At 47.8% G+C, this 25,951-nt stretch overlaps 2 protein-coding genes across 12 annotated transcripts in view; one reads left to right on the forward strand and one right to left on the reverse strand.

Annotated features, from left to right (window-relative positions):
• The window catches only part of Rcc1l (reculator of chromosome condensation 1 like), a 31,067-nt gene extending 26,834 nt beyond the window's left edge, over positions 1–4,233 (reverse strand). For 3 of the 6 annotated variants that reach the window (XR_377117.4, XM_006504538.4, XM_006504537.4), the window contains exon 1: positions 1,509–4,233. Coding sequence is in view for 3 of the 6 variants with exons in the window: in XM_006504538.4 (XP_006504601.1) it covers positions 1,509–1,823 (315 nt within the window). In the remaining 3 variants the exon portion in view is untranslated. The remainder of the gene's footprint in view (positions 1–1,508) is intronic. The other 3 variants (NM_033572.2, XM_006504539.2, XM_011240917.3) reach the window with 3 other exon arrangements.
• Positions 4,234–7,665: 3,432 nt separating this feature from the next.
• Gtf2ird2 (GTF2I repeat domain containing 2) overlaps positions 7,666–25,951 on the forward strand; it is a 35,590-nt gene continuing 17,304 nt past the window's right edge. For 2 of the 6 annotated variants that reach the window (XM_030254063.1, XM_030254062.1), the window contains exons 1-6: positions 7,666–9,367; positions 16,289–16,386; positions 17,762–17,900; positions 19,970–20,086; positions 21,531–21,714; positions 22,357–22,385. In XM_030254063.1, coding sequence (XP_030109923.1) covers positions 16,294–16,386; positions 17,762–17,900; positions 19,970–20,086; positions 21,531–21,714; positions 22,357–22,385 — 562 coding nt within the window. In that variant the 5' untranslated portion in view covers positions 7,666–9,367; positions 16,289–16,293. Of the gene's footprint in view, positions 9,368–16,288; positions 16,537–17,684; positions 17,901–19,969; positions 20,087–21,530; positions 21,715–22,356; positions 22,386–25,951 lie in introns of those variants that run through there. The other 4 variants (NM_053266.1, NM_001359852.1, XM_006504345.4 and 1 more) reach the window with 3 other exon arrangements.

The raw sequence follows: 25,951 nt of genomic DNA on the forward strand, positions 1-25,951 counted from the left end.
TATGTATAGGAAGACCCAGTCTTGAAAAACCAAACTAAAAAACAAACAAAAAGGACCAAGAGCTGGAGAGATGGCTTACAGCCTTCCGTAGTTCCTGATCTACAGGCTCTCACAGCCTCTTCTGGCCCCCATGGGCTCCAGGCACACAAATGATACAGACATGTTGCAGGCAGGCAAAATGCCATAGGCATAAAAAATATTTTTAATGTATAGACCCACTTAACAACTGCAGCAAAGTTGCAAAGTAGAAGATACACACATCAGAAAAAATAAATTAAAAAACTGTAGGGCTTGGCAGTATAGCTCAGTGGTAGAACACTTGCCTTTAACAATGTGACACAATCCTGGGTTTGACTCCCACCATCACAAACCACACTTCTATAAAGTATAAATAAATACTTTTTATTGCTACCAAAAGAAAGGGTGAGTGGGTGCTTGTTTGTTTGTTTCCAACTAAAGATGTTAACACAACCAGGTAGCTAGAAGCAAAAAGACCTCTGTATAGAAAAGAGAACTGGGAGGGAGAAAGTAGCTCAGTGGACACAGTGCTTGTAGGGCAAAAACCCTTGGGTTCCCCGTCCCCAGCACCACTTAAACCAGAAACGGTTGCACACGGCTATAATAACAGCATTTCGAGGGTAAAGACAGGGTCTCACTGTGTAGCCCAAGCTAGAGTACAACTTGTGGCAATCCTCTTGTCTCAACCGTCCAGTCCAAGTCCTGGGACTACAGATGTGAGCCACCACGGCTGCCGGGCTGAGCCCTTTTGAAAAGTGAGCCTCTTCCCCGCCCCCCCTTTTTGACAGGGTTTCTCTGTGTACCCCTGGCTGTCCTGGAACTCTGTAGACCAGGCTGGCCTCGAACTCAGAAATTAGCCTGCCTCCGCCTCCAAGTGCTGGGATTAAAGGCGTGAGCCACCTTAGAAGCTCCATGGGCAACCTCCTATTTCCCCTCTAACCGCTCAGATGAGCATCTCCTTTTCCGGCTGCCCATCACTGACTCTAGCCGACACACCTCCGACCTGTGGAATGTCCCGTCCCTCAAGGGAGCTGTCTAGTCTAAGTTACAAATACCACCATTTACACCCAGCTGTGGGGCCCTGGACCTTACTTGACCTCTCTGCTACTCCCTTTCATCCTCTGTAACTGGGAGGTGACAGCTCCGGCCTTTTGGGGGGGGGGGGGGCCTGAGCGAATGATCTAAGGGCAGAATCCTTGGTGCGATTGTCAAGCTACGCCAATGGGCAAGAAAGTAAGGGAAGACACCAAACTCTCTCGAGCCACAAGCAAACTGCTAAAAATGCTGAACGAGACCCCAAGATCCACAGACGTGATAAACAGGCTCAGCAGTGAAGGACGGAGCACTGGGAGAAACAGACTTCTCGGCAGCCACCCCTCATGCCTCCCTCTGCAGATCCCGGGATCTCGGAGGTCATTGCTCCCGGAAATCCGGCCACGCGGGGAAGAAAGTTCCCTAAGAGATGCCAGCGAGGATGCCACTGCCCCCACCTTATGATCCAGCTCCAGGCGGTAGGGGACCGGCTGGATCCTGCGTCGGGGCCGCAGGCCGGCGCGCGGTCCAGGCCCCGAGGACGGCACCACGAAGCTGGGCACCCCGAGCGCCCCGGAGAAGCTGAAGCCCCAGACGAAGACGCGATCGGCGCGAGCCGCGCGCTCGCCCACGTACTGAAACACCGGAACGTCCGCCTCGGCCTCGGCCGCTTCTCGCCGGCTCCGCGAACGGCCGGCCGGTGTCCAGTGCTCGCGAGCCGGTGTCGGCCACCTCGGCCGCGGCCCCCGCAGAGCCCGGGCCGCCGCCAACATCCTCCGCGTCACGCCTCAACCGCTTATGGGCGCCGCCATCTTGTGTCACCCTTGACCTCTAGCCTGGCGGAAGTAGATACGGCCATGCTTACTACTGGCTGAAGGCGACGCGCTAAGGGAAAGACAACCATGTTTACTATTGGCAGATGATTACTACTCCAGGAAAGCAAAGACTTGAGAAGGCTATGGCTTCACCGTCTATCCATGAGTAGGGGACTTAAATGAGTGTCAAGCTATTATTTGAAGATGTCTGTGAAGTGTTCTATGATTCTTACTGCCCCTTTTTAAATTCTGTGTGTGTGTGTGTGTGTGTGTGTGTGTGTGTGTGTGTGTTAGTTTTGGTGTGGAGTTACTTAGGTGGAGCTGGGAATTGAACCCAGGTCCTCACACATCCTTAGGGTATAGGTTAACACAGACTACTCTCCCAATTCCAAGAAGTGTTTTGTATAAATACTGAAAGGAGACAGAGGGAACATCCTAGATGCTTATCTCATGGAAGCAAAACTGGGGAAGGTAGCTGGGCACAGTGGTTCACACCTGTAACCCCAACTTTAGGCTGAGGCAGGAATATTGCTGCAAATTGCAAACCACCCTAGAAGAAAGAAAACCTATTAATATATATGGTTTGTTTGTTTGTTTGTTTGTGACAGAATCTCATTATTTAGCCCTAACTGGCCTGGAACTTGCTTTGTTCCTGTAGACCAGGATAACTCAAACCTGCCCCTGCCTCCTGAATGGTGTGTGCCACCATACCCAGCACTGATTGGTTGATTTAGTTTATTTTAGGCGGTTTTATTTCATGCATATGGGTACTTTACCTGCATGTATATCTGTGTACCCTGCGTGTATAGTGTCTGTGGAGGCCTCAGAAGAGGGTGTTAGATTCTCTAGAACTGCAGTTACAGTTGATACCCCACTCCCACACACCCCCATGTGAATGCTAGAATTAGAACTCTGGTCCTCTGGAAGAGTAAACAGTATTTTGTTTTGTTTGTCATTGTTGTTGCACAGTGTTCTTAACTCTTGAGCCCTCTCTCCAGCCCTCTAATTGAATATTTTTCTAAGACAGGGTCTCACTCTGTAACCCAGGCTAGCCTCTACCTCACTACAGTTCTCCTACCCCAGCCTCCCAAGTGATGGGATTACAGACCCATGCCAGTGTGCCAGGTTCAACCCTGATTAAACTACACCTGGCTTCCAGGGGCCCTTCTTACTTCCTTTAGATCTCAATTCCAGCATGAAGGCTACACAGAGAAATTCAGTCCCTGAAATAAAGACTACAGTCCATGGCAGGGCTTCCTAAAAGTTATCCCCTAATACAGAGTGGATCCTTCCCCCCGAACTCCCTTTGCTCATCCTTAGTGTGTATTTCTTGATAAACAGGAACGTACTAATTAGTTTTCCTTCAGATGGGTCTCATGTAGCCCAGGCTGAGCTTGAATTCATTATGTACCCAAGGATGGCCTTGAACTCTTGACCTTTTTGCCTATCTCCAGTGTTCACCACTATGCCAAGTTTACACAGTCCTGGGATGGAACCCAGAGCATCCTGCATGCTAGAAACACACTGTCAACTGAGGTCCATCTGAAGCCCCATACTTCATCCAATGTGTACTTAATCCCAAGACAAGCTCAAGGATATGTTACACACCTAGTCTGTGAAGTGTGGCATCGCTGCGTTCTTACCGCTTTGCCAGGATGTAGCACTGTTTCATAAAGCAAAATCCTCCAATGAGATAAGGGGATACATGGGGGACAAACAGGATGGCTTTAGGGCATAGGTGTGTGCCGCCAAGCCCAAATCCCAGGCAGGACCACCACGTGGGGGCCGAAGGAGAGAACAGACACCTGCAAGTTGTCCTCTGACCTCCGGGCCGATTCAGCATCATGGGCATCTCCCCACACATTCACACAAAATAAATGCAAAGTAAACTAAAAGGTGGGGCACCCAGAAAAGAGCTTTACAGAGCTCTCCGCTACAGTGGGGATGTAAATCACCAAGAAGGCCGGCAGTCAGCTGGCCTATTGCTTTCATGTGATAAGGGACACACCTCCTGTTGTTTAGAATCCAGGCGAAGTCCTTCCCCAAAGGGGATGCTTCACCACAGGATGCGGCTGCAAGATTCATAAGCTTCAGCTTACAGTATCCAGATCAGTCTCAGGTCAGGTCTCAGGAGAGCAGAGCATGGACCAAGAAAGACACTTGATACTCACAAGGAGGGACCTGACTTCCCAGTATAAACTGAAAGCAAAGTCAATCCAACCCCGGAAAGCCAAGGCAAGAAGTGAGGACGTGTGTGTGTCTTACGATATGGACCAAAGCCGGACAGTGGTGGCACAGGTCTTTAATCCCAGCACCGAGGAGGCAGAGGCAGGTGGATCTCTGTAAGTTTGAGGCCAGCCTGGTCTACAGAGTGAGTTCCAGGACTGTGTGCAGCCAGGGCTACACAGAGAAACCCTATCCCATCCCCACTCCCCAAAAAAGATCTGGACTATGGAGGGCAAAATGAAAGAGGATGAAGACGGTTTACGGATGCCAAAGTATCTTTCCTGACTAAACAGTCTGGCAAGGAGCTGGTGTGTGAGTGGAACGATGTCATTAGGTGTTGTCTTAGGGTTTTACTGCTGTGAACAGACACCATGACCAAGGCAAGTCTTATAAAAACAACATTTAATTGGGGCTGGCTTACAGGTTCAGAGGTTCAGTCCATTATCATCAAGGTGGGAGCATGGCAGTATCCAGGCAGGCATGGTGAAGGAGGAACTGTACACCATGCCCGGTGTGTACACCTTTACTCTCACCACTCCAAAGCCAGAGAAAGGCAGATCTCTGAGTTTGAAGCCAGTCTGGTCTACATACCTAGTTCCAGGCCAGTCTGGCTGACATAGTGAAACCCTAGTTCGAAAGATAAAAGTAGCCAAAAAGCTGGGTGTGGTGGCTCACGCCTTTAATCCCAGCACTTGGGAGGCAGAGGCAGGCGGATTTCTGAGTTCTAGGCCAGCCTCGTCTACAAATGACAGCCAGAGCTATACAGAGAAACCCTGTCTCGAAAAACCAAAAAAAAAAAAAGAGTGCTTGCTGCACTTGCATAGGACTCAAATTTGGATCCCAGGTCCCATATCAGGTGACTCACAACCACCTAACAACTCCAGCTTCAGGGATTCTGACATAGACGTCTTGTCTCCAGGGTCCCTTGAACACATGTGGCATTCACTCATACAGATATGCACACATGCATATAAATAAAAGTTTTAAAAAAAAAAAAAACCTTCGAAAATTGCAACCAAGAGGACATCTACAGTGTGAATCATGGCCACTAGGTGGCGATGCTTGCCCATCAATTTGGTTCTTGTTTTGTGACAAGGGACACAACAGTCGAATTCTCCGAATGAGATTTACAATTGTAGTCAGAAGCAGGGAGTGTGGCCCAGTGATAACATGATCACCTAGTATGTGCAAGTTCTTGAGTTCTAGCCAGAGCCCAACAGAAGTAAATGTTTGTGGTTTTTGAAACAGGGTCTAACGTAGCCCGGGCTAGTATTTAATTTGCTGTGTTGTTTGAACTCCTGAATCTCCTGCCTCTGCCTCCTGGGTGCCAGGATTACAGGCAAGCACTACCAAGTCCAGTCTCAATCTTAAAACATAATAAAATATGTTCCATTTATGTATTTGGGGGTGAATGCACATCACAGCGTTACGTGCAGAAGTTAGAAAGCATCTTTAGGGAGTCACTTCTCGCCCTCCACCATGGAGCTTCCAAGGATGGGCTCAAGAATTTCAGACTCAAAAGGCAAGTGCCTTCATCCTCTGGGCCATCTCACCACCCCACAGTTAAAAACTGTTAATAGACTTTTTTTTTCTTTTCTTTTTGAAACAAGACCTGACTGAATGGCCCTGGCTCACCTAGAACTCACTATGTAAAGCAGGCTGGTGTGGAACTCAGAGTTCACCTGTCTTTGCCTCTGAGGTGCTGGGATTGAGGGTGTGTGCCACCCCATGAGGCCAAGCGGATATCTCGTTACCCCAAAATAATTTATTGTCTACCACAAACATAATCTCAGTGTTTGAAATACTATTTAGAATCTATGAGGAAGATGAACATGAACTGAGCAAAAGCCTCTCTTCTCAGCACTTGGAAGGCAGAGGCAGGAGGATCCGTTCATGGTCATCCTTGGCTACATAGTGAGCTTGAGGCCAGCCTGGGCTACAATGAGACCTTGTCTGGAAATAAAACAGGGGAAGGAAAAAAATGAATTCATCCTACAACAAGGCTCCGGAAGCTGTGCCGTATGTTCTCATTTTTATTCAAGGGTGCCTGTTTTGTTCTCTTTTCTTTTCTCACCAAATTGACTTTGCTATGCGTAACATTTACTTCCATGAAAATTTAAAAGTCATCTTGTCAAGTAGCAGTAATAAAATTCCACTGGGTTTTACTATTGAGATTGCATTAAATTCCTGAGTTAATTGAGAGACGCTAACTACTATAGTAGTAGCACTTACAGTCGTAATGGCACTTCACCCTTGAGTTCTCCTGCTCATGAAGGCAGCATTCACCAGTGTCACCACGGGTGCGGGCCACCAGCCTGAGCGGATCCTGCACTCTGCTGGTTGCTAAACACGACCCACTTTTCTTAATTAGCCTCTCTTGCTGATGCTTATGTTTTATGATTGCAATGTGTAGCTTATTTATAACTTTTGAGACAGGGTCTCATTATGCAGCTCTGGCTGACGTGAAGATTGCTGTGTAAATCAGGCTGGCCTTGAACTCACAGAGATCTCCTGCCCCTGCCTCCCGAGTAGTGCTTTTTATTTTATTTTAGGACCTGTGTGCTTGTGTGTGCACATGTCCACATGGAGTCCAGATGGTACCACACACTTGTGTGTGTCCGTTTCCTTCCTCTCTCCCTCCCCTCTTTTCTTTTCCTGTTTGTTTTCAAGGTGGGAGTTTCTCAGTATAGCCCTGGCTATATCTTGGAACTTGCTGTGTAGACCAGGCTGGCTCCAACTCAAGAGATCCACCTGCCTCTGTCTCTCCAGTGCTGAGATTAAAGATGTGTGCCACCACTGCCTGGCTATTTCTTTTTAATAAGTTAGGATATATTTACTCAGATGTGGTAGCTTAAGTCTTTAACCCCAGCACTCAGGAGGCAGTTGGAGGCCAGCCTGGTAAGAAAGAAAGAAAGAAAGAAAGAGAGAGAGAGAGAGAGAGAGAGAGAGAGAGAGAGAGAAGAAAATAAGGAAGGAAGGAAAGGGAGAAAGAGAAAGAAAGAAAGAAAGAAAGAAAGGAAGGAAGGAAGGAAGGAAGGAAGGAAGGAAGGAAGGAAGAGGGGGGAGGGGCAGGGGGTGGTGGAGGGAGGAAAATTCAACCAGCTATTATGGTCGGGGTAGTGTCCTCCCCAGTCCATATATTGAAAACGTGAACCCCAGCTGATTACCCTATTTGGGGTGCTCTGGAAATTTCAGGACCTAGCTGGAGGAAGTGGCTCACTGATGATGTAGCTCTAAGTCTCTTCTTTTTTCTTGCCTTGCCTTTCCTTTCCCTCCTTTCTCCTCCCCCTCTCCCTCCCTCTTCCTTCCTCTGCTTCCTGTCAGGAAATGAAGCAGGCCCTCCAGCACCTGCTCCCATCCCATGGGATCCGAGTATTGTAGGCTGAAACCTGTGACCTTGAGATAGGGAGGAGGAGAAGACTAGGGAGAGGGTGCGCCATGTTGTCCTCCTGAGGCTGGTCATCTCGAGAGTGGAGATTTCAAAACAGACTCTGGCTACACAGATCTCCAGTTCAGAGGACTGGTCTAGACTGAAGACCTGTAAATCCTGTAAATGTTTTGGGGGCCTTTTTTTTTTTGTTTTGTTGTTATTGTTATGCTTTTTGAGACAGGGTTTCTCTGCATATCTTTGGCTATCGAGGAACTTATTCTGTAGACCATGCTGGCCTTGAACTCTGAGATCCCCCTGCCTTTGCCTCCAGAGTGCTGGGATTAATGGCCTGTACTACCACCCAACACGGAAATGTTATTTAATAATCCTAAAACTAAGTAAGTCAAGGACTGAGGGCAGACAGCAGAGCTTGGAGACAGAAAGTAGGAAACGTCATGGCAATCTGAGAGTGGGAAGAAAGGAGATTGAGTGGGAGCCAGAACAGCCACCAAGCACTGTGCCCTAAAAGGCCACATTGCAAGGGTGAGTGACCTGATTTTGACAAGTAGCCAGAGCAAGAGATTTTCAGGCTGGACGAACACCATAGGATCTAGCAATCAGTGACCCACTTGTGACCTGGGAGGAAAGGATTTATTGGAGCCAGCTCAAGAACACGAGCAAATACAAACTATGTCGGAAGCTACACAGCCTTTCCTGATATGAACAAAGTGTTCTCATTTTATTTTGGGACAGGATCTTATATGTAGTCATGGCTGGCCTCAAACTCAGAGAGATTTGCCTATTTCTTCCTTGTGAATGCTAGTATTAATGGCATGTACACCAAGCAACAAATCTTTAAAAGTATTTTTTAAATATTTTATTTTTTTTAAGCGGGTGTGGGTGCATACAGAGGCCAAAGGATTCCAATCCTTTGGAAATGCGAGTTACAGGCACGTGTGCTGTGCTTGACACAGACACTGGTCTTCTGAAAGCACACTTATCAGCTCTTAACAGCTGAGCCACTGCTCCAACCCCCTTTCCAGTATATTTTAAAGCAAACAAACAAATAAAACTGGAACCCTTGTAAAGTGGGGCTGGAGGGATGGCTCCGTGGTTAAGAACACTTGATCAGTTCCCGCATCCATACCGTCTGAAACTCCTGGTCCAGGGGATACTGTGACCTCTTCTGGCCTCCCCGTGGTGCATATAAACAGGGTGGCAAAATACTTACAACAGATGGTGCTTTACGAATAGCTCCCGAGACATGCAGCCACGCAAACACAAGAACATAGAACTGACACAGGCACAAAAATTAGTTTTAAAGGAAATGCAATGTCCTAAAAGGTAGGTGGTGTGATGGCGCACGCCTTTAATCCCAGCACTCGGGAAGCAGAGGCAGTGGACTCTGAGTCCGAGGCCAGCCTGGTCTACAACGCAGGCTAGCCAGGGCTACAAGAAAAACTCTGTCGCGGGGGGTGGGGGGAGTGGGTGCCTGAGTAACACGTGGGGTGACCTCTCCGCTTCCACGTGCACGCACAACCACATTTTAAAATATCTCTATCTATCCAGAACGGCCATGCACATCCAGGGAAGGCGCGAAGCCACGTGCACGCCACGCAGCCCGGCCGGCGGCCTCGCGGAAGCCGTCCTGCAGCGCACCGGAAGTGGCCGTCCCCACCGGGGGTGCTTCGGCCACGCGCGGGAAGCCGACCTTCCTTCCAGGAAGCAAACAAAGACAAAAAATAAAATAAAAAAGAGGGAGAAAAAATAATAAAAACGAAAAACAGGAAGGGAGCGGAGAGGAGGCGCCCGCGGCCCCCGAGCTGCGGTCGCCGGCGCAGAGCCGCTGCGCACGCGCAAGCCAGGCTCCAGACCCCCGGCGCGGCCCGCAAAGCAGGGCCCTCAGGTGCGTATCCCGCCGCCGCTTCCCTCACAACTTCCGCTTCCGGGAGTCCCCGCCGGGGCAGAGCGATCTCTCGGGGTGCGTGGCGGGACCTTCGGGCGCCCGGTGGTCAGCGCCGACCCCCATTTTCCCTACCGCGATCGGGCCGTGAAGAGTGGGGGGCGGGGCGGGGAAGACGTGGGGTTAGGCGACTTTCGCACGCCAGGCGCGCACCAAAATCTCGCTTTCGATTGGTTGTGACGGGGCGAGGAGGCGGGGAAAGCTGCGCCCGGTGCGTGCCGAGGTCACGCGCCACCTGACGTACCTGCGCTGTGTTTAGAAACCCTTGATTGGTTAGGGGAAGGGGCGGGGCCATCGCGGTTGCCTAGCAACGGCGCTCTGGCTCCACCTTCGGCGGCTGGCTTTGCTTGTTGGCTCCAGGATTATGGGGGCGTTTGGTGTTTGTGGCAGCCAGTGGTTTAGGTCGATGAAGAGAACGGAAGAAAGGGCCCAGCCTCCAAAATGTGGCTTGTGTCTGGTCTGGTTGAGAGTACAAGGTGGCCTATGGCCATAACAACTAGTACAACAATCAAAAAAAAAATTTTTTTTTCCAGACAGGGTTTCTCTGTGTAGCCCTGGCTGTCCTGGAACTCACTCTGTAGACCAGGCTGGCCTCAAACTCAGAAATCCGCCTGCCTCTGCCTCCCAAGTGTTGGGATTGAAGGTGTGCGCCACCATCGCCTGGCTCAAAAAAATTTTAATTTATTTTAAAACGTTTAAAATGTTTAGTAACTTTAAAATTTAAAGTAAATTTTTACAAATTAAAATTCACTATAGTAATGTATTTAACCTATTGCACCCAAAACATTATTCTAGAATGTACTTATTTCAGCACAGAGAACCAGAATGAGCCGGCAACGGTGGCCTTCAAATGGATCTGAGAGTTCAAGGACTGCCTATATATAGCAAGTTCCAGGCCTGCTGGGGCTACACAGTGGGACCTTGTCACTAAATAAATTATAGCCGCTTTATTGAGATACAGGAAAACTCATCCTTTAAAATACAATGCAAGTCAGAAAAAGAATTCCTTCCAAAGTAAAATAAAAACAAAATAACAGAACTCAAGCCTAGTGTGGTAACTCAAATGTGTCTGTCAGCCCAGCACTGGGGATACTGAGGCAGGAGGATTTCAGAGAGTTACAGGATAAAAGAAAGAAAGAAAATGGAAGGGAGGCGGCTGAAGAGATGGCAGTTAAGAGCTTGTACTGCAGGCCGGACATGGTGTCGTACAACAGGCAGATTCCTGTGAGTTCGAGGCCAGCCTGGTCTACAGAGCAAGTTCCAGCACAGCCAGGGCTACACGGAGAGACCCTGTTTCAAAAAACATTCAAAAAAAAAAAAAAAAAAAAGCGTTTACTGCTCTTACAGAGGACCGAGGTTCAATTCCCAGCACCCATGTGTAAATTCAGGACCACCACCACCTATAAATCCATTTCTAGGGCACCCACTATCCTTCCCAGCCTCCTCCATCCCCAGGCACGCACACGGTGCACACAACCATGCAGGGAAAACACTCCCTCCCACCCACACACACAAAGATTTTAATGGGGGGATGGAGGGGCCTGACAGAGTACCCCACCACTGCCCTCAGGTGGCCTGGCTGCTCCTCTGGGCAGCCAGGCTCTTCAGTGCTTGCTGCTGTAGGAGCCACTTGTTCTGAGAGACTTTTTAATAACAGTGGTGTTTGGAGGGTGCTTCGAGGTCTTACAGACCTGCTGGCTCTCGCTAGAACATTACAGCCCCGAAAGGACAGCTTGTGGATACATTTGAGTTGGCTTCACTGTGAGAGACATAACAAAGGCAATGATGCTGTCCAGACGTTGTAGTATAGATGCCGATAACTATTTGTCTAAAGAATCTGAAGTCTTCGTTTATACCCCAAGATGCTGGTGCATTGGTTGCTCCCAGGTGTTGTTGGTTTTTTTTTTTCTTTTTTTGTCTGTGCACTGTGATGTCACCTGTCACATAGGCAAGTTAGAGACACCCTGATTGTGGTCCACAGCCCAGATGTGCTGTAACCAAGAGTTCCAGATGTTTGAAATGTTGTGCTCAGTTCAGAGTAGCAGCTGCTTGAGCTCTGAGGAGCTCAATCAGCCAGTGGGGCAGCATGAAGCAAAAATCAATAGGTAAGAGCTGGAGAGATGGCTCAGCAGCTGAGAGCACTGACTGCTCTTCCCAGAGGTCCTGAGTTCAAATCCCAGCAACCACATGGTGGCTCACAGCCATCTGTAATGGGATCTGATGCCTTCTTCTGGTGTGTCTGAAGACAGAGACAGTGTATTCATATACATAAAATAAATAAATTCTTTTTAAAAGAATCAATACTTAAGTTCCAGGGAGCTGACTATACAAAGCTCTTTAGTATGTTCTGTCACTCTGCTTATTACAATCCTGTGTTCTCCTTTGAGCCTTGTAGCTGTTTTCAAACACGGGCACTGTTCACTGTAAGTTTTATACCTGTTAATTGTTTTCTACGAGAACCTAATTAAATAAGACCTCTTTGTTTATAAAACATAAATGGAGGTGCTGGGGAGTGGGCTCAGCACTTGAGAGTGCCTGCTGCCCTTGCAGAGGAACAAAGCATCCCTCTGAGAACCCATGTCAAGGAGCTCACAGCCCCTTGGAACTCCAGATCCAGGGGATGTGTGTGAAATTTTTTTTTTCTGGCCTATACAGGCACCTGGGCACGCACACACATATGCACATATAACTAAGTAATCTATTTAAAGTAGAAGACTAAATAAAGCGTGTTTTGTCTGTGGTGGATGACACCACTGTGTTGATTTCTGAGCGCTGGGTATGGGTTTTATTTTTGGATTCTTGTGGGTGTTTACTGAAGAATGGAATTGCTGGGTCAAGCTTTGTGGGTGCTGATTTATTGCTGTTTGTTTATACTTGGGGTTGAGCCCAGAACCCTGAGCTACAGCAGCAGGCTTATGTTTTGTATTTTATATAGACTTGTTTATTTATTTATTAGGTTTTTCAAGACAGGGTTTCTCTGTATAACAGGCCAGGCTGACCTGGGACTTGCACTGTAGACCAAGCTGGCCTCAAACTCACAGAGATCTAACTGCCTCTGCCTCCCAATGGCTTGAGAGTAAAGATGTGTGTGTCAGCCTCACCTGGCTATGATTTATTTATTTTTATTTTATGTGTGTGGGTGTTCTGCCTGCCTGTTTGTCTGTGCACCACATGCATGCAGTTCCAGCTGAGGCCAGAAGAGGGCACCAGATCCCCTGGAACCAGATACAGATGGTTGTGCGTTGCCTTGGGGATTCTGAGAACTGAAACTGGGTAAACTGAAACTCAGAAGAGCAGCAGATGCTCTTAACTACTGAGCCTTGGCTCCAGGCCCCAGCTTATTAATGTTATTTTGAGACAAGATCCCCTTAGGGTGTTCATCCTATCCTGTACTTAGCCTCTAGAATGGCTGGGAGTCCAAGGTTAGACCCCATGCATAAATTATTTATTTTCAAGACAGTCTTGGTATGTAGCCCAGGCTGGCCTTGCTGACCATCTCCCTTAGTGCTAAGATTATAGATGGTTGACTATCATGCCCAGATTTCTCTAAATAAATAAATACATACATACATATTGCCGAGGTACTACAGAGATTGCATGGTGGGGTAAACTTGATTGCTGCTAAGCCTAATGACCCAAATTTGATATGATCCCTGAGCCCCACTTGGTGTAAAGAGAGACCTGAGTCCCTCGATCTTGTTACACCTCTCCTGCCTACAGTGCTCAGATTACAACATTTATTGTCCTACATGGGCTTTTATGTGGTGGTGGGGTTGGGTTTCTTGTTGTTTTATGAGACAGGGCTTTTCTGTGTTGCTCCTGCTGTCCTGGAACTCACTCTGTAGACCAGGCTGGCCTGTCTCTGCCTCCTCCGGAGTATATGCACCACCCCCACCCCCTCATCACCCACCAGAGTTTTAGCTGGAGGCGAGATAGAAAAGGAGGGCTGAGCTGGGCGTGGTGGTGCATGCCTTTATTCCCAGCACTTGGGAGGCAGAGGCAGGGGAATTTCTGAGTTCGAGGCCAGCCTGGTCTACAGAGTGAGTTCCAGGACAGCCAGGGCTATACAGAGAAACCATGTCTTGAAAAAATTAAAAAAAAAAAAAAAGAAAGAAAGAAAGAAAGAAAGAAAGAAAGAAAGAAAGGAAGGAAGGAAGGAAGGAAGGAAGGAAGAAAAGGAGGGCTGAAGGGCTTTGTTGGAGCTCCAAGAATGTTATGTAGTGGTCATAAAGATGCTAGGCCAGATACAGAGGTGACAGCAAGTGGCCATTAAAAGACAATGAAGATAGCTCAAAGGAATTTGCCTTCTTGAAGAGAGGCCATAAAATAACTGTCTAGCTCCCAGCTCTACATGTGGCGGCACCTCAGCCAGCTGCAGTTCACAGGGATTCTTGGCCTCCCTCACAAACCCTGGGCCCTGCCACTACGGAAGGCATCCAGAGGCAGAGGGGAAGTGGGCTCACACACCGGATACCCTGCATCTTAGAGATTTACATTACAGTCCGTGACAGTAGCAAAATTAGTTATGAAGTAGCAGTGAAATAATGTCATGGTTGGGGAATCACCTCAAAATGAGTTGCTGTATTGAAGGGTCGCGGCATTAGGAAGGTCGAGGACACTGGGCTAAACTCAAGGATGGATATGTGTTCTAGTAAAACTTTGCTCTGTTTTATAGTGACTTGGTTTTGTTTTGGTTTTTTCGGGTTTTTTTTTTTTTTTTTTTTTTTTTGAGACAGAGTCTCATTGTAGCCCAGGCTAGACTTGAACTCTGTGATCGCCTATGACCTTGGCTTCTGACCCCCCTGCTTCCCCCTCCTGAGTGATGGAATTAAAAAAGTACACTACCTGTTTGTGTGTTTGTTTGTGTGTTTGTTTGTTTGTGTGTTTGTGTGTTTGTTTTCCTTGTTGAGGATAGAATCCAGACTCCAGACTCCAGTGCTCTAGCAGCTCTAGCAACTGAGCCCCAGCCCAGCCCTATAATCTGCAGTTAAAGAAAAGTTAATTACTACGTAAAACCTATGATCTAGTTGGATGTTGCTGGCCCTTTACGTGTGCGTACAAAAGGCCCTGGGAGATGATATTCTGTGGGGTAACTTATAGCCTGCTGTGCTTAGTTTCAATGCGTTTGGTGGTGCCTGTCTTCAGCAAGCTGAGGCAGGAGGATCATGAATTTGAGACTAATTTGGGCTACAGCATAATGAAGACCTTTTCTCAAAAGCAACACTAAAAGTAGTCTTGGGGCTGGAGAGGTGGCTCTGTGGTTAGAGCTGTTCTTGCAGAGGACCTGAGTTCTGTTCCCAGCATCCATGTCAGACAGTTCAGAACGACCTGTAACTCTTGCTTCCAGTCCGAGATCCTCCTCTGGCCTCTGGGGGCACCCCCTCACACGCACATTTTTGTGTATACACACACACACACACACACACACACACACACACACACACACACACACAGAGTTTCTTCTTCTTCTTCTTTTTTTTTTTTTTTTTTAAGAAAACTGGCAGCCAGATGTGGTGACATCTGCCCAGCACTCAGCACTTGACAGGTAGAGACAGGTGGAACAGGAATTAAACTTATGTAGCAAGTTCAAGGATAGTCTGAGCTACATAAGATCTTGTCTGGAGAGATGAGGAAAAAACTCTTCAAAAAGAGCTGGGCGTGGTGGCGCACGCCTTTAATCCCAGCACTCGGGAGGCAGAGGCAGGCGGATTTCTGAGTTCGAGGCCAGCCTGGTCTACAGAGTGAGTTCCAGGACAGCCAGGGCTATTGGCAGAGAAACCCTTGTCTCAAAAACAAAAGTAAAGGAAGGGGGCTGGAGAGATGGCTCAGTGGTTAAGAGCACTGACTGATCTTTTGAAGGTCCTGAGTTCAAATCCCAGCAACCACGTGGTGGCTCACAACCATCTGTGATGAGATCTGATACCCTCTTTGGGTGTGTCTGAAAAACAGCTACAGTGCACTTATGTATTATAGTAAATAAATAAATCGTTTAAAAAGAAACAAACGAATGAATGTAGGTTGGAAGGAAGGAAAGAAGATTTTCCTGCCTCTTGTGCTGTTCCATACAGTGTACAAATAGAGCATAATAAACGAGACACCATTGATTCTTTATTCCTGCTTGGCTTGATGCAGAATTGATGCCAACCAGTAATCCTGCCTGATCAGCCCCTCTGACGCTGTCTCTCTCTCTCTCTCAGACAAAGGCCAAAGTTTTCAGCCAAGCATGGTGGCATGCGTCTTGTTTTCTCAGCAGTTGGAAAACAGCAAGGAGGGTCAGGAATTCAGAGTCACTCTTGGCTACATAGTTCTGTGTCAGTGTGGTGGGCTGATAAGACCCTTTTGAAAAATAAAATAAAACAAAACATCCAGGTGTGGCAGCAGCGGACGGCGGCAGCGGCGACACATTCCTTTAATCCTAATACTCTGGATGCAGAATTGAGTAGATCTTTATGACTTTGGGGCCTCCTTGCTTCGTCTATAGATTGAGTTCCAGGTCAACCAGGAACTCATATTATGAGATCCTGTCTTTTAGAAAAAGATGTAACACTTTTCTCTGAAGAGCTTCCCGGTCTGCTGTGATGAGAGCAACCTGACCCACACATTGCTGTCTCCTCACACGTTGCTTCTCTGCTGTGGGAGCTGTAGGTGAGGTAGGGTCTGGGTACCACACAAGGACTACCTGATGCCTTCAGTGTCCTAAGGACGTCTTTCCTCCCAAAGATTCTGGCATCTCCATCCTGCACCAGCCTGGGCACCCAATGTAATCCATGGTGGACCCTCCATTCACACCCACAGAGCTGTCATCCTGTGATTGCAAAAACAACTGAGAGTTCCCACTGCTCACTCCATGTTTCTCCTCTACAGGAACAATGGCCCAAGTAGCAGTGACTACTCAGCCCACTGATGAGCCCTCAGACGGCAGGATGGTGGTGACGTTCCTCATGTCTGCCCTGGAGTCCATGGTGAGACGCTGTGGCTCTGCCGATTGTTACTGAACTGAACGATGGAGACACACTTCAGGGTCACTTCTTTGTACCCCCCTCGTGTCTGTATGAGGGTGTCCTTCAGTGCAGCATGGAGCTACACACCTGTAAACCCCAGCACCTTAGGAGGTAGATAAAGAGGGCCAGGAGTTCAAGGTCATTAGAGGCATAAGGGCACTTTTGATGTTTTTCCGTGTCATCACACAGTGGATGTGATATGCGTGCCATAGAGTGCACCGGGAGGTTAGAGGGCCATTTTGGGGAAGCTGGTGTGCTCTGGCCGTCACGTGGGTCTGGGGGAATCAAACTCAGGTCGTAAGGCTGTCCCCTACGTTATGTTATGTTATGTTATGTTATGTTATGTTATGTTATGTTATGTTATGTTATGTTATCTTGCCAACATAACATAGTGAGTTCTTGGCCAGTAAGGGACACGTGCGACCAAACTCTTCACCCCCTAAAAAGGAAGAAAGCTAGAAATATCTGTCCTAAAAACCACGGGAGGGGGATGGTTCACTGCTGCATTTAACAAGCACTGATGACTTCTCCCATCCCGACTCCTTCTGGACACTGGGGACCACACAAGGCCAGATCAGACCGCCTCACAGGTCTTCTATCCTGTGCCTATGTGTTTCTATAGGTAACTGTAGTGCCCATAAAGCAGGGCCAGTGAGAGGGCTCAGCAGGTAGAGGAGGGTTGACACTAACCCTGACTATCCGAGTTCAAGTCCCGGGACCCACAAGTAGAAGGAGAAAGCTAACACTTGGAAGTTGTTCTCTTCGCATGAGTACTGTATGCGTACATGTGTGCATACACATACACACACACCATCTAAGTATGGAGGATGTTTAAGGGAGAGTGGGTGACTAGTTTGGGGGTCGGAGATAAATTCTCTTAGTAGTTGTGTGGCTCCCCCTTTTTTGCCCTTTTTTTTTTTTTTTTTTTTTTTTTTTTTTTTGGTTTTTCGAGACAGGGTTTCTGTGTAGCCCTGGCTGTCCTGGAACTCACTCGGTAGACCAGGCTGGCCTCGAACTCAGAAATCTGCCTGCTTCTGCCTCCCAAGTGCTAGGATTAAAGATTAAAGGTGTGTGCCACCACTGCCGGGCCAGTTTTTTGGTTTTTTTTTTAAGACAGATTCTCAAGCAGCCCACGAGGACCTTGAACATGCTACGTAGCAGAGGCTTTGATCCCCCTGCCTCCACCTCCAGAGCACTGGGATCCCAGTTGTGAGCCATCTTTCTTGTCCTTGATTTTTTTTCTCCTTTCTCTCCAATAGGGCTCCTAAGCCGACCTAACGAACTCCAGGCCTGCATGTGTAGAACCCACTCTTGTCCTTTGGCATTTCTGTTTCAGTGTAAAGAGCTGGCCAAGTCCAAGGCCGAGGTGGCCTGCATCGCTGTGTATGAGACAGACGTGTACGTGGTGGGGACGGAGCGGGGCTGTGCCTTTGTCAACGCCAGACAGGATCTCCAGAAAGACTTTGCACAGCACTGTAGGTGGCCAGTGTTGTACCCTGTTGTTGTCCCTGGTGCTGTCTGTCTATCTGTCTGTCTGGTTGGTTGGTTTGTATACCTGGGATTGAATTTAGCACCTCACACATGCTAGGCAAATACTCCACCTCTGAACTGTATCCCCGTTTTTATTCTCATATTTCATTTTATAATTATTTTTTGAGACAAGAGTCTCACTATGTAGCCCTAGTGGGCCTGAGATTTGCTGTGTAGACCAGGTTGGCCTTGAACTCACAGGGATCTTCCTGCCCCTGCCTCCTGAGTGCTAGGCTTAAAGTTGTGCACTACCTTGCACAACCTAATTTATTGATTTTTTTTATTCTTCATTCTAATGTCATATTATTGCATTTATGGATTTTTAAAAAATATTTATTTTTATGTACATGAGGACACTGTAGCTATAAGACACACCAGAATCGGGCATTGGATCTCATTACAGATGGTCGTGAGCCACCATGTGGTTGCTGGGAATTGAACTCAGAACCTCTGGAAGAGCAGTCAGTGTTCTTAAGCACTGAGCCATCTCTCCAGCCCCCCAATATTTTTTAAAGGAAGATTTACTTTCATTTTTATTTGTGTGTGCATGTATGTGTGTGTGTGGGGGGGGGTTGTCTGTGCATGTGAGAGCCAATGCCCAGAGTCCAGAAGAAGAATCAGAAGAGCTGGACTTAGAGGCAATTCAGAACTGCATGATATGGGAGCTCAGAACTAAAACCCAGCCCTCTGGGAGAGCAGTTGATGCTATGTTGAAGTCTTGTTGTATTCGTTACTTTATGGTTACCTAATGTTAACGACTTAAGGGAGCAAGGGTGTTTTGGGTGCTTGGGAGATGACAGCACTTGGGAACATGGGGAGACCCAGGGCCACCTGTGGGTCTAGCTCCAGGGGGATCCAACACTTCTGGCCTTCGTCGGCACTCACTTCCTAGACTCCCGTGCACACACTGCACGTACACACAAACCCATGAATACACATAGTTAAAAATGATGCATCTTAAAAAGCAAGTTCTGCTTCCTGGTTTCACTGGGCCTGTATGTACATGAGCACATGGCTCACGGCCTGTGGAGAGGCAGGAGCATGTGGGAGGGGACAGTGCTCTGCCTGACTCAGACTAGAAGCAAGCAGGGACTCACCTTCAGAGGCCAGCCGGCCAGTGACCTGCTTCTTCCATCAAGACCCTGTTCACAGCTTTTCCAAATGTCACAGATCAGTTCTACCACAGGGACCAAGGCGTCAATATTCCTGACACTCGTGGCTCTTTCTTCTTAAAGATTTTTTTTTTTTTTTGGTTTGTTTAGTTTGGTGGTTTGTGGTGTTGTCATTTGTTTTGTGGCACAGGGTTTCTCTGTGTAGTCCAGGCTATCACGAAACTCACTCTGTAGACTAGGCTGGTCTCGAACTCACAGAGATCCGCCTGCCTCCCAAGCACTGGGGTCACAAGTGTGAGTGCTCACCCTGGCATCTGGGTAGCTGTAGCTTTATTTCAGGGGTGACCACCATGCTTGACTCTATTCATCAGGTAATCCTGCCTCTCAGGGCTGGAGACATGGCCAGTAGTTAGAGGCTTGCTGTGTGTACAGAGGACCAGAGTTTGGCTCCTAGCACCCATATCAGGTAGCTAAGAGCCGCTGGTAACTCCAGTACCAAGAGATCTGATGACCTCTCTGGCACCTACACACACACACACACACACACACACACACACACACACATGATATGTGTGGCACACAGACACACATGTGCACATAAAAGTAAATATTCAAACAGACAACAAAGAAACCTCTGTGCTTGGGGCTGAGGGATACGGCTGAGGGATACGGCTGAGGGATACGGCTGAGGGATATGGCTGAGGGATACGGCTGAGTCAGTAGGGTAGTTACCTAGCATGTGTGTATCCCTGGCTTCCACCTTAGATAACAGACAAACAAAAATGCCCACCTTTTTCTATTATGATTGTCCCCTTCCCCTCCTTTTCCTCTCAGTACAAGAAATACAGATGGGTGGGCAGAAAGAATGCTCACTCTGACCCATGCTCATCCTGTGTTTGCAGGCCAGGGGGAAGGGCTGCCTGAAGAGAAGCCACTGTGTCTGGGAAATGGGGAGGCCTGTCCTGGAGAAGCCCAGCTGCTCAGGAGAGCCGTGCAGGACCATTTCTGCCTCTGTTACCGTGAGTCCCTGTGGAGCATAGGCAACCCCGTGTGTGTGTGTGTGTGTGTGTGTGTGTCTGTGTGTGTGTGTGTGTGTGTGTGTGTGTGTGTCTGTGCCCGCATACATGTGCATGTGCTTGTGTGTGAGTGTATGTGTGTGATATGGTATGTGGTGTGTGTGTATGTAGTATGTGATACAATATGTGGTATGTATGTGTGTGTGCACGTCTATGTGCATGTATGTGATATGGTATGTGGTATGTGTGTATGTAGTATATAGTGAAATATGTGGTATGTGTGTATAAGATGTGCTGTGTGTGTGTGCTCCTTTATGCATGTGTGTGTGTGATATAGTATGTGGTATGTCTGTATGTAGTGTGTAATGAAGTATGTGATGTGTGTGTATAAGATGTGATGTGTGTGAGTGTGTGTGATATGGTATGTGGTGTGTGTGTGTGTGTGTGTGTGTGTGTGTGTGTGTGTGTGTGGTGTGCATGTGCTTATAGTACACATGGAGGTCACAGAACAACTTGTAACAACTTGGTTTTCTCCTTCTATTGAAGTTCAGGAGATCAATTGAAGTCAGGTCACCATGCTCACACATTTTGTGTGTGTGTGTGTGTGTGTGTGTGTGCTTGTGTGTGTATATGTGCTGGATATGTATATGTGTATACATAGTATATATACTACATATAATGAATGATATATAATGAATGTACATATATTATCTCTCTTTCTGTGTATGTGTCTGTGTGTCTGTGTCTGTGTCTGTGTATGATTGTGGCTTACAGGCTCTGATCCAGCTAATCCAACAATGACTGTCTTCTGACAGAAAGGTCAAGGGTCTGAAAGTTGTCCGGCCCACAAGGCTGGATGTCTTAGCTAGTCTTCAGTCTCCATTGGAATCCTGGAGAAGTAGGCTCTGGCATCAGTGAAGGAATGGCCCCAGCAGCAGGATAGGTGAACTTGCCAGTGAGCGCACGGGCAAGCTGGCGACATGCCAAAGCTTCCTTTCTCCATGCCTTCCCTGTGGGCCACCACCTGAAGCTGTGGCTCAGACTTAGGCTGGGTCTTCGTCTCCCCTCAAATGGTCCAATCAAGAAAATGCTTCACGGATGTGTGCAGTTGCTTGGGTAGGAGTTGATTTCTGATGCAGTCATGTTGACCATCAGTGTCAGCCGTCACAAGAGGGATAGAGCCATCATGGCAGGAGAGCCAGCAATGGGCAGAGAAAGGGTGGGGCCAGGAGCGGGAAGCTGGCTGGTCACATTGCAGCCACACGCAGGAAGGAGAGAGAGAGAGAGAGAGAGAGAGAGAGAAAGAGAGAACGCGCAAGCGCGTTAGTTCTTTGGGCTCTTGATGTATGTTCAAGCTACATGCTCCTGTGTCTATTGCCCTAGATGAAGCTGGTGGTAGAAAGTAGTTCTGAGAGTCCCAGTTACCATCTCTTACCTCCTGTCCTAGGTAAAGCCTTGGGGACAACAGCCATGGTCCCTGTTCCCTACGAGCAGATGCTACAGGATGAGGCAGCTGTGGTGGTTCGGGGCCTTCCGGAAGGCCTGGCCTTCCAGCACCCAGACAATTACAGCCTTGCCACCCTGAAGTGGATCCTGGAGAACAAAGCAGGGATCTCCTTCGCTGTAAAGAGGTAATCTGCTCCGGAGCCTGACAGCCTGTTTAGAGAGAAACTGGCCTGAGCCAAGTATGGCAGCACAGGCCTGCAACCTCGGTACCGGGAGACTGAGACAGGAGAGTCACTGAAAGTTTAAGGCAAGCCCAAGTTACAGTGAGTTCAAGGACAGCCTGGGGTATATACCTAAATCCTGTCTTTTTTCTTTCTTTCTTTCTTTTTTTTTTTTTTAAGATTTATTTATTTCATGTATGTGGGTACAACTGTCGCTGTCTTCAGACACACCAGAAGAGGGCATCAGATCCCATTACAGATGGTTGTGAGCCACCATGTGGTTGCTGGGAATTGAACTCAGAACTTCTGAAAGAGCAGTCAGTGCTCTTAACCACTGAGCCATTTCTCCACCCCCCACCCCCCAACTCTGTCTTAAAAAAAGAAAGAAAGCAAGGGAAGGGAGGGAGGGAGGGAGGGAGGGAGAGGGAGAGAGAGAGAGAGAGAGAAATTATCATGGTCCGGGGCCACAGCTGAGGTGAGGTGACTGAAGTAGATCACTCAACTGGCATGCACCAGGCCCTGGGTTCTGTGCCCAGCAAAGTGTTGTTCACTGTGTGTGACTGCTCCACTTGTTCATGTTGGGTAATGGTGTTGGTTTTCTTGCAGGCCCTTCCTAGGTGCAGAGAGCCAGCTGGGTAAGTAGCGGGTTCTGATCCTCAGTGGCCGCCCAGAACCATCAAAGTCATTCTACTATCATGATAATGATGATGCATGTTTTAATACACTCCTCCATTTTACCACATCGCTGAGGCAACCTGAGCTGGGGGTGGTGGCAGCTTGATAGTAGATCTCTTACCTATAGGGTTGCCCAGTGAGGGGCTGAGGGTATGTATTCAATAGTTCAGCAGCTGCCTAGAGTCCCCCAATGAGGATTGTGGGGGTGTGGCTCAGTGGTAGAGCATCTGCCTAGAATCCCCCAGTGAGGGGCTGGGGGCGTGGCTCAGTGGTAGAGCCCCTGCCTAGAATCCCTCAGTGAGGGGCTGGGGGCGTGGCTCAGTGGTAGAGCCCCTGCCTAGAATCCCCCAGGGAGGGGCTCTGTGTATCCCTCCATGGGAGAATGCCTGTATAACATGCATGGGACCTAGGGTTCTCTCATCAACACTACAAAGGAGGAGGGGAGGGAAGAAATCTATGGCACTGTGATACTAAAGGGTTAGGCAGATGTCCTGAACAGGAAGAGACAACAGTCAGAGACTCCTCACAGCCCAAGCTGGGGAGATTCTGTAGTGACAGCCACCTGGTCTTCCAGAGGCATGTGTGGATGTAGGGAGTCAACTGGTGATCTGTGAGTACCAGCCCTGCAAGGACCAGGAGTTGCTGGTTTTGAGGGCTCTAGGATTCATTCCTGTGTCTCTGAAACTCAAGTTGAGGAAATGGAATAACTCTGCTTAGGAAAGGCCAGGAAAGCAGCGTTGTTCTTAGGATGTCACAGTCATCCCCAAAGTTGGCACGGGGCTACAAGAGCTGGTTTAGAAAACTCCACAGCCATATGGCCCTCAGGAGAAGCAGAGACTCACTGAGGTGGTGACCCACTGATGTAGAACCAGCCCTGGAGATGAAGAGACAAGAGGCTGAGGAGATAAGGCCAACCTGAAACGCATAGCAAGTTCAAGATCAGCTTAAGACCCTGCCCCCAAAAGACAGAAGGCTAAGAAGGTCTCGTCAGGCTGGTTCTCTTGAGCTAACAGAGCTGTGTGACAGAGTGCCCGCAGACTTCTGGGAACCCAGATGTCTTCCGTCCCCTTGTTCACAGCAATGATGGTACCCCCTGCCCGCCCCCAACAGATATCTCTGCCAGAAGCATTTAAAAATCCATCCACTTATGATTGGGCATAATATCAAGTTGAGTGTCTTTCATCCCAGCATTCCAAAGTCAGAGTCAGGGGTGTCTCATAAGTTAGTTCCAAGCTACTGGTCCATCTAGTAAACCCTAGACCAGCCAGAGCTACAGTGTAAGGCCTTGTCTAAGGAAAAAATAAAAATAAAGAAGAGAAAAGAAGAAATCCACCCATGTCTGCCTCTTATTTTCTTTATTTTTTTTTAAGATTTATTTATTTATTTTATGTATCTTAGTACATTGTAGCTGTACAGATGTTTTGAGCCTTCATATGGTTGTTGGGAATTGAGTTTTTAGAACCTCTGGTTGCTCCGGTCAACCCTGCTCGCTCAGTCCCTGCTCACTCTAGCCCAAAGATTTACTTATTATTATACATGAGTACACTGTAGCTGTCTTCAGACACACCAGAAGAGGGCGTCAGATCTCATTACTGGTGGTTGTGAGCTGGGATTTGAACTCAGGACCTTCAGAAAAATAGTCAGTGCTCTTACCCGCTGAACCATCTTGCCAGCCCACCTCTTATTTTCTTAAATTATTACTTTTGAGATGTAGATGGAGCTCTGTGCCCTAGCAGTTTAGAAAACATGATGTCTAAAGGTGCTAGCTCATGTCTTTAATCTCAGCACTTAGGAAACAGAGGCAGGTGGGTCTCTAAGTTCAAGGCCAGCCTGGTCTACAAAATGAGTTCGAGGACAGCTAAGGATACATAGACAAACCATGTTTGTTTGTTTTTTTTTAATAAATAATCAAAAAATGAGCAACAACAATGCCACAACAAAAGAATAAAGGGGGTGCCATGGTAGGCAGTACAGGCAGAGGATGGAGTTACAGAGGTAGGACCTGTGTGCCCCCCATTGCTATGTACCTAAGCCGGTATGATCCCCTTCCAGGCCTGTTTGTGGGAGTCTTTGTGGGGACCTTGTCGTCTGGCTTCTGTTAGAGAACAGATTTGAAGTTCAGTGTGGTGGTGCACGCTGTCATCCCAGCTCTTGAGGCAGGAAGGTTGAAAGTTCAAGACCAGCCTGGGAGAGGCTGAGGCAGGATGGTTAGAAGTTCAAGACCAGCCTGGGCTACCTAGCAAAACCTTCTCTCAATAAATGAATGAATGAATGAATGAATGAATGAATGAAGTTCAAGACCAGCCTGGGCTACCTAGCAAAACCTTCTCTCAATAAATGAGTGAATGAATGAATGAATGAAGTTCAAGACCAGCCTGGGCTATCTAGCAAAACCTTCTCTCAATGAATGAATGAATGAATGAATGAAGTTCAAGACCAGCCTGGGCTATCTAGCAAAACCTTCTCTCAATAAATGAATAAATGAATGAATGAATGAATGAATAAAATCCAACAGAAGGACTGGGGAGCTGCTCCAGCAGTTACTAACTCTTGCAGAAGACCAGGGCTCAGTTCTCAGCACCCACACAGCAGTTCACAACTGCCTGTTGCTCCAGTTCCAAGGGATCCATGCTTGCTTCTGGCTTTCAAGGGCACCAGGCATACATTTAAGCACTGACACATATACATAAAAAGTTAAAATAAATATGCCTTTTTAAAAATCCAAAGAAAAATCTATACTTTGATGGTCCAATGACAGGTGAGCAGATGACTGTCATCCCAGACATTTTCTTACCAAGTAACAGTCACACAGAGCAGCAGCCATTTAGTGCTTCCGTGGTGACAGTGTTCTGGTATTCCTCAGCCTGTGTGGGATGTCCAGTCTGGAACTCCCAAGTCCCTGGATGTCAAATCCCTTCCATGCAATGGAAAATACAGAGGAGTTCCGAGTGAGGTCTTAATGCAATCTAGCCCACTTTGAATATCCAATAACAGGAAAGACTGGTAAATGTTAGACTGGCCAGCATGGTTGCCAAATGCTGTCATCCCAGTGCTGGGGAGGCTGAGTCAGGAGAATAACAGGTTTGAGGCCTCCATGGGCCATAGAATGAGTTCCAGGCCAGCCTAAGCTACATGATGAGATGACATTGCAAACAAACATAAGGGCTGAGGGGGACCGAGCTTGATGGCTGAGTACTTGCCAAGTTTATGTAAGGCCCTGCCCCCCCGGTTCAACCCTCAGCACCAAAAATACAACTTAAAAATAATCATTTAGAAAAAGAAAAAGTCACAATCTAAATAAAAAAACGTTTTTTAAACAAGAAGGAGCCCAGTGATGGTGGCACACACCCTTAACCCCAGGCCTTGGGAGGCAGAGGCAGGCGGATCTCTTGAGTTTGAGACCAGCCTGGTCTACAGAGTGAGTTCCAGGACAGCCAGGGCTACATAGAGAAACCCTGTCTTGAAAATAAGAAGAACGAAGAGGAGGAGGAGAAAAGAAATTCCTGGGTGTTGGAGGTGGAGGCAG

This window comes from Mus musculus, chromosome 5 (assembly GCF_000001635.26).
Source record: "Mus musculus strain C57BL/6J chromosome 5, GRCm38.p6 C57BL/6J".
Lineage (NCBI taxonomy): Eukaryota > Metazoa > Chordata > Mammalia > Rodentia > Muridae > Mus > Mus musculus.